Source organism: Gavialis gangeticus, unplaced genomic scaffold (assembly GCF_001723915.1).
Source record: "Gavialis gangeticus isolate Ggan-Ray unplaced genomic scaffold, GavGan_comp1, whole genome shotgun sequence".
Taxonomy (NCBI): domain Eukaryota; kingdom Metazoa; phylum Chordata; order Crocodylia; family Gavialidae; genus Gavialis; species Gavialis gangeticus.
Window position 1 is genome coordinate 25,532,108 of NW_017728998.1, and position 8,724 is coordinate 25,540,831.

General features: G+C 43.6%; 1 protein-coding gene across 1 annotated transcript in view; it reads right to left on the reverse strand.

Moving 5' to 3' along the window:
• Window positions 1-4,626: 4,626 nt before the first annotated feature.
• The window catches only part of POP4 (POP4 homolog, ribonuclease P/MRP subunit), a 5,091-nt gene continuing 993 nt past the window's right edge, over window positions 4,627-8,724 (reverse strand). Inside the window, exons 3-7 of the mRNA XM_019505646.1 lie at window positions 7,654-7,877; window positions 6,668-6,745; window positions 6,384-6,445; window positions 5,840-5,941; window positions 4,627-5,020 (exon numbers count right to left, since the gene is read on the reverse strand). Coding sequence (XP_019361191.1) covers window positions 4,884-5,020; window positions 5,840-5,941; window positions 6,384-6,445; window positions 6,668-6,745; window positions 7,654-7,877 — 603 coding nt within the window. The 3' untranslated portion in view covers window positions 4,627-4,883. The remainder of the gene's footprint in view (window positions 5,021-5,839; window positions 5,942-6,383; window positions 6,446-6,667; window positions 6,746-7,653; window positions 7,878-8,724) is intronic.

Genomic DNA, 8,724 nt, shown 5'->3' on the forward strand with positions numbered 1-8,724 from the left:
ATCAGAAAAGATGAGATTATTTTATAATATAAAACCAAGCAGAAGGGGTCCAACTCCATGCACAGGGAAAAATAAATGTATACAGTTTAAGCCTGTATGTAAAGATTCAGTTTACATATTTATTTTTGCCACCAACACAAAATCATAGAAAGTTAGGAATGGAAGGGACCTCAGAAAGTCATTTAGTCCAAACCCCTGCCCAAAGCAGGGCCAGCCCCAACTAGATCATCCCAGCCAAAGCTTTGTCTAACTGGGTCTTGAAAACCTCCAAGTATGGAGCTTCCACCACCTCTCTGGGTAACCTGCTCCAGTGTTTTACTATCCTCCTAGTGAGAACATTCCTCCTAATATCTAACCTAAACTTCCCTTGCTGCAACTTGGAGACTGTGGCTCCTTGTTCTGTCTTCTGCCACCACTGAAAACAGTCCAGCTCCATCCCTGTTCAGATAGTTGAAGGCTGCTATTAAATCCCCTCTCAGTTTTCTCTTTTCTGGACTAAATAAGCCTAGTTCCCTCCATCTTTCCTCATATGTCATGTGCCCCATTTCAGTGGAGGGCAACAAAAATGGTGAAGGGACTCTTTCCAATTTGTCCACATCTTCTGTAGTGGGAGGCCCAAAACTGACCACAGTACTCTAGATGTAGCCTCACCAGTGCCGAATATAGGGGAACAATCACTTCCCTTGACCTGTTGACAACACACGTAGCAATGTAGCCCAATATGCCATTAGCCTTCTTGGCAACAAGGGCACACTACTGGCTCATATTCTGCTTATTGTCCACTGTAACTCCTAGGCCCCTTGCTGCAGAGCTGCTGCCCAGTCAGCCCCCAGCCTGTACTGGTGCATGGGACTGTTCCATCCTTGTTGAAAACCATGAGATCCCTTTTGGCCTGATCCTCCAATTTGTCCACTAGATTCTGAATCCTAGCCCTACTCTCCAGCATGTCTACTATTCCCCCCCAGCTGGGTGTCACCTGCAAACTTGCTGAGGGTGCACTCCATCAACAACTTGGAAGGTGACAAAGACATTGAACAAAACCAGCCCCTGGACCAACCCCTGCCTGGGGCACTCCACTTGATACCAGCTGCCTACTAGCCATTGAGCCATTGATTAGCTGGAGTATCAGGCTCAGAGAGTAGTACTTTTCTATCCACCTTACAGTCCATTCATTCAGCCTATACTTCTTTAGCTTGCCTGTGAGAATGCTAAAATCAAGGGTACTACACCACGTCCACCAGTCTCCCCGCATCCACAGGGCCTGTCACCTCATCATATAAGGCAATCAGATTGGTCAGGCCCTGGTGAATCCATGCCGACTTGTTCCTAATCACCTCGTGATCCAAGTGCTTAAAATGGATTCCTTGAGGATCTGCTCCATGATTTTTCCAGAGACTGAGGTGAGGCTGATTGATTTGTAATTCCCTGAATCCTCCTTTTTCCCTTTCTTAAATATAGGCACTATGTTTACCCTTTTCCAAATCATCTGGGACCTCTCCTGATCACCATGAGTTTTCAAAGATGATAAAAGATGACTCTGGAATTGCATCGGCCAACTCCCTCAGCACCCTCAAGTGCATCCCATCTGATCCCATGCACTCGTACATGTCCAGCTTTTCAAAGTAGTCCCTAACCTGTTCCTTCACTACCGAGGGCTGCTCACCTCTTCCCCAAATTGTGCTGCCTGGTGCAATAGTCTGGGAGCTGACCTTGCCTGTGAAGACCGAGGCAAAAAAGGCATTGAGCACTTCAGACTTTTCTGCATCCTCTGTCACAAGGTTGCCTCCCCCATTCAGTAATGGACCCACACTTTCCCTGATCCTCCTCTTATTACCGACATACTTGTAGAAAATCTTCTTGTTACCCTTCACATCCCTTGCTAGCTACAACTCCAACTGCGCTTTGGCCTTCCTGACTTCATCTCTGCATACTTGGACAAAGTAGGGAGAAATATAAGAGCATTGCTCAAGTTTCCATTTCTTATAATCTTCCTTTCTGTGATTTACTTTACTGAAGAGTTCCCTGCTAAGCCTAGCTGGTCGTCTGCCATACTTGCTAGCCTTCCTGCATATTGGGATGGTTTGTTCGTGCACTCTCAGTAAGGATTCTCTGAAGTAAGCCAGCTCTCCTGGAGTCCTCTCCCCTTCAGTCTGGCTTCCCAAGGGATCCTGCCCATGAGTTCCGCGTGTGTGTCAGAGACTTCTTTTCTGAAGTCCAGGCTCCTTACTCTGCTGCTGTCCATCTTTCTTTTCCTCAGGATCCTGACCTCAATCATTTTGTGGTCACTGCTGCCCAAGTTGCCATTCACTGTGCAAAGCTTTGGTACCCAATTTGATTCAGCAGAGATTCAGCCCAATTCAGTGGCCAAATCTCCGAATTGAATTGGAGGACCCTCTGATTCAGACAGACACAGCTTTAAATGTTCTTTCTACATACCGCTAGGTAGCAGGAGGCTCCTGAGTGCTGCAATGCTGGGGTACATGGAGTGTCCCACAGAAGCACAGGACATCCCCAGCATGCTTGGCAGCAGACTGGCAGTGGACCAAAAGCACTTCCGGTCCACTTCCAGCTCTGCTGGGGAGCGCAGAGGAGGGGCCCCCTGTGACTGGTGCTTTCTGGGCCTGGGGGCATGTTGGGGACACCCGGGGTCCCCCTGTAGCCAATCACCGAGCCGGGGTGGGTGCAGGGGGCCCCCAGCACGCTCCCTTGGCAGACCCAGAAGTTGACAGAACTACTTCCAGTCCACTTCCGGATTTACTGCTGAGCACGTGGCGGGCCTCCCCGCACTTCTGTGGGACGCTCCATGCGCCTCAACATCACAGCAATTACAAGCTGCACCTGCTACCTCAAGTTATGTAGAAAAAAACTTTTAAAGCTGTCTATGCCCAAATTGCTGATTGTCTGAGTTAGCATCAAATCTTCAGATTTGGATTTGACCAAATCAAAACTAGGGACAGTAATCCAAATCAATTAAATCGAATCGCTGTCCCCGATTCAGGCTGAATCTGAATTGAATAGGGCCTGCTTCACACACCCCTACCACATTCCCCACTTCTTCCCAGTTTGTGAGCAGCAGGTCAAGAAGAGCATGGTCCCTAGTTGGCCACTCCAGCACTTGCACCAAGAAGTTGTCCCCAACACACCCCAGAAACTTCCTGGATTGCCTGCACACTGCTGTATTGCCCTCTCAGCAGATGTCAGGGTGATTGAAGTCCCGCATGAGAACCAGGGCCTGTGATCAGAAAACTTCCACTAGCTGTTTGAAGAAGACCTCATCCACCACTTCCTTTTGGTCTGGTGGTCTATAGCAGCCTCCCACCACATCACCCTTGTTGCTCTCCCCTTTGACCCTAACCCAGAGACTCTCAACAGGCCTATTTCCAGCTTCATACTGGAGCTCTGAGCAATCATATGGCTCTTGTACATAACGTGCTATTCCTCCTCTTCTCCCCTGCTGGTCCTTTCTGAACAGTTGGTACCCATCCATGGCAGTGCTCCAGTCATGCAAGCTATCCTACCTAGTCTCTGTTATTCTAATCATGTCATACGTCTGTGACTGTGCAACGACTTCCAGCTCTTCCTGGTTGTTTCTCAGGCTCCATGCATTCATGTACAGGCACCTAAGGTAACTAGTTGATTGCCCTTTCTCAGGAAGTATGAGAGCACCTCCCCTGTCGCCCCCTCTTGCTTGCTGTTCCTTCAGGTCTCCCACTTACCTCAGGGCTTTGGTCTCTATCCCTCAGCAAACCTAGTTTAAAAGCCCTCCTCACTAGGTTAGCGAGCCTATCTGTGAAGTCTGTCTTCCCTCTCTTCATTAGGTGGATCCCATCTCCAGCAATCCTTCTCCTTGGAAGAACATCCCATGGTCAAAGAAGCCAAGTCCCTGCTGGCGATAGCACCTCTACATCCAGGTGTTGGTTTGCAGGATGCACCTGCTCCTGCCCCGGCATTTTCCTGTGACCAGATCAATGAGAACACAACCTGAGCCCCAGACATGTTCACGCTTGCATCCAGAACCCTGTAGCCACTCTTGATAAGCTCAGGGTCTCCCCTGGCAGTAATCAGTGGTGCCCACATGGATAAAAGCAGCATGAGGTTGTAGTCAGAGGGCTGGATGAGCCTCAGTAGTTTCTCCGTAACATCCCGGATCTGGGCTCTGGGCAAACAGCAGACCTCCCAAGGCAACAGGTCAGGTTGGTAGATGGCTCCCTCCGTCCCTGGCAGAAGGGAGTTTGCAACCACTACCACCTGTCACTTCTTGGTGGTGGCTGTCTCGATCCTTCCCACCTTGGTAAGACCTGGCCTGTCTTCCTCCACCAATGGAATGTGCTCCTCCCTCTCTGCTGCTAGGGCTACATATCTGTTCTTCAGATGAACAACTGCAGGTAGGGATGAAGAATACAGTGGATGGGGTGGAGAGTCCAGCGATGCTAGCTACAGTGATCCTATACCTTCCAGTTTTCTTAACTGAACGCTGCAGTTGTCATAATCAGTCCAGTTTTTCTGGAAGCCAACCATAAAATTTAACGCAATAAATAATCGTTCATTTACTGAGAGAAGGGAACTGTGTGTGTGTGTGTTGGGGGGGTGCTGTTTTAACAAAAATGAAGTGCTACATTTGGATCACCAAGATTAATTTATTATAAAAAGACCAAAGCAATGAAGCCAAAGTAATGAGGTCATCTCCCCAAATCCTCAGTGAACACACAAATCAGTTGTATGTTTAATCCATTCCTCAATATGAAGAAATACTTCAGAAAAGAGTTGCATACAGTCTGAGTTTTAGCTTAATTTTCATTTCACATGTGAACGCCCAATCACCTTTCCATCACTTAAAAAGAAACAGTAACTTCTTCAACCACTTCTGAATTTTCTTTATACAATCACAAGTCGATAGTTCCTTTTACTTTGAACTTTTTTGCTGATCGTTCGCTTGCTCTAAGCTGAAACTTACTTCCATAGATGTAGGAAATAAAGCCATCAATCTCTATGCTAAATACATTATTAAACTTGGGAATAACTGAAAGAAAAGAAAAAAAAGGTTAGAAACAAATATACTAGGGCATTTATACATATGCTCTGGGAGTGTGTGTGTGGGGGCCCTTTAATTGGGACAGCTCTGAAAGCTGCTCTTTAAAATTAAAGTGCCTGGAGCATCATGTGTATCAGCATCCCTGCACTGAAAAATGACAGCAGGGGCACTTTAACAGAAGCTCGAACAAGCTGTAGTTAAAGCACCCCTGCTCCCATTCTTCAGCGCGGGGACACTGATGCGTGTGACCCTGGAGTCTGCTGGAGTGTGGTAATTACCATGGTCCACTGTAATTACAATGCGACAGAACAGCCCCGCTGCATTTATATAGGCATCTCTAGTGTAAGTCCTCTCTACAGTAGAATTCTGCTGCTGCACTATCAGACTTTGTTCTCATGCCCTCTTTCAAGGTTTTGGCACCTTGATATAGGAGCAGGGGAAGAAGGTGAACACTTAGTATTACCAGGCCTTCTTTCAATTACACCAATGGTCAGGAACACGCTACATACACCTTGCAAAGAGCACTGGAAGTGACAAACTCAGAGCAACACAAACAAACTAGTTTCAGGGAGTTTTTTTGCCACTTTCCACAAACTGACCTTTCCAACTTAAGTACTGTCTGCAAGGTCTTGTATATCTGGTCATTTCTGCCAGCTACACTCAGGTACTAATATGAGAACCCAAAATACTGAGAAAAAAAAATAGTACATGACAGCAAGTTCTCCTACATTTCTTTGCCATTTTGATATACAAACAATACATGTACTTAAAATGTGAATAGTACAGACAAAAGATCATGCTACATACTCTTTAATTTGTCCTCTTTAGTGATAATTTTGAAAATGTGTTTCATTTCCTGTAGAATGATTCCTGTAACCCCAACATAAGAGGGGCATTTTGATTTTGTCACTAAACAAAAACAAACAACCATATAGCCATGTATTAGTGGAAGAATTTTTAAATGAAAGTGATTTGATTACAAAACTATAGCAGTATCACAACTTTAAGAGGCAGTTTATAATATTTCAGAATGAACATGTGATTTTATTTCAAATTTGGCTTCACACAGTAATTGGTGGATACTTGTAGCTGAGCAAATGTTCCCATAAGAGCTAGGAAAGGAAATATCATGGGTGAGCGGGAAGAGAACTGGTCAATATATTACCTTACTGCTTAACCCTAAAATAGCTGATATTTGAAAAAAGTTAAAAACAAACACTTGATTTCAAGGGATATTAAACAAACTGATTTAGATTTGACAGAAGTTAATGAAAAGAAATATACAGTTAAAAACTGAAAGTTCCTTTAAAGCTTTAATAGAATCCTTGAGAGAGACAAAAAGTGTTGATACCTGTAACAATAGCTCCATGAAGATCAGCTTTTAGCAGTTTGGTCTGAATCATCTGTGGTTGCCTGAAAAAACAAACAAACAGTAAAAATGTTTAAATCAGTCTGTATTTATAAAAAAGGACCGTTGTGATGTTATTCAGTAAGTGTTTATGCTTACAGAAATGTGGAAAGACATGTTTGTGTAAAAATATTCTATGTAGTCGAATTAATATTTAGGGCAATTCCCCTGTGGTCTTTGCAGGTTCTTTCGAATCCATCCCTTTCATGTTCATAAACTCAACTTACGCCTCTGGTCTGAGTCCGTTGCACAGGTCCCGGATGTATTGTTTCCACAGCTCATGTAACGGAAGAAATAACTCATACCTATAGCATAACCAACAAAATGAGAGATCATACAAGAAAGACTTTTCATTAGTTAAAAAAAACAACAGCTTGACTACCAACGTGATCCATACTTGCAAACAAAGTTAAAGACTTGTATTTGTTACGTTTCTTCTTTTATTTGTTCCTATGACATTATTGGCTATGTTGTAAGTTAGCGGTACTTAAACTGCAGCCAGATCCAGCCTGCAGATATGCCATCCAACCCACGTGGCTCCCCACAGTTCCACAGATTTGATGGTGGGGGGGGGGAGCAGTGATGATTTACACTGCCATTCTTCCCCTGGCTCCAAATTTACAAGCCCCCTGTGTGGGACAGTGGCCTCAATCCAGTGCGTGCAGGGCCAGGGTGGCAGGCCCAATCTGGCATGCACAGAGCAAGGGCCATGCATTGGATCTAGCCTACAGACCAACCCTGCATCATTCATCTGGCCCACAGGGCAGGAAATGTTGGAAACCACTGTCGTAAGTCATTCAAAAATTGCAAGAATACTTACTTCAAGAAGACCAGCACTAACGTGCTGCCTCTGTATTTACTAGCGACGCTGCTAACAGACCTAACTGAGGAAATTACTGTTTGCCATGCTTAGAAGCACATACTTTTTTTTCCCCCCGTCAACTTAATTTCATATCAACTACAGCTGGGTTACAAAGAAAATGTATTTTAATAGAGTATGTTATGTAAAGTGTGACAGTTTATCTGGTCATAATTAACCATCAACTGTAGTTACTAGTCTCTGTGCGGTCATTTGAACACGAACAGCACAAAACAACTAACTCTGCTAAATAATAGATTAATAACTTTATAAGCAAAATGATTAGCATCAGACATGCTGTTGCCTGCACATTTTTATTGATAATTCAAGTAAAGAAAACCTTTGAGATCTTACTTCTGTTGTTCTGGTTTAATTTCAAAGAGCCGCATTTCTCTTCTCTGCTTGGCAGAAAACCCCTTTGTTTTGTTTCTTTTCTCCTTCTTCTTTCTTCTCCGATAATGCCGAAGAACTACAGCTTTTCGAGTTAATTTATCCTGGATAGCTTCATCTTTCATTTTTGGCATACTACGCTTCAGAAAGGCTTTTACGAAAGCTTCAGCCTGCTTTGATCCTTGAGGCTAAAAAACAAGTTACCAGTCAAGAAAACCATATAACTGACTGGAGGTTTCATCAGAACCCTACGCCATTATAGTACTTAGAGACCTGCAGATGAATCACAGAACAAATGGAAATAGTTTTAAAGGATAAACTCAATTGTATTCCAATTATACAAATATGCATCTCAAAGTAGATGAAGGGATGACTCTAGAACTGAGATGACAATTTAGTTTACACGGCTATACATTTTTCATCTGAAGGGGCCAAAAGCATGCCAAATTAATGCCAATTGTAGCTGCCTTGTGTGTCAAGGAAGTCTATTCGCAGTAAGTTAGCTATGCAAAAATGGTTAAAAATAGCTTGCATACTACCTTGAAATTATTTTTGATAACTTTTCAGTTCAGATAAGTCACTGCTTACAGGTAACTTCATAGGTTTCTAACTTTAGACTCTCAATAGCCAAGAGTTCAAAGTTTATAGAAACGTGTGAGGTACCCAGTAGCTCAAGACATAATTCTTAACATCCTGATTTTCATGCTGATATTCTTTATCATGAAAGAAAAAACATAGATGTAAAAAAATTGTCTGTACAAAAAAAGTGACTTGAGATTCCTCCCCCACCCTATGAAGTGCCACAGGTTTAAGTCTTTTCCCCAACACAAACCATACCGTCACAAACCACATACAGCTGTTTCAAATTTAATATGCAAGTGCACACCACTAATACAAGACAGTTTAATCTTTTTCCACATTTCCTGTAACACAAAATCAAGGGCAACACACTGCAATTTTGGCTCTGTTTTCAGTGCAAGCACTTTTCAAATATTTCAAGCATCACTATTACACACGCCTCAAAAAAAAAAAAAA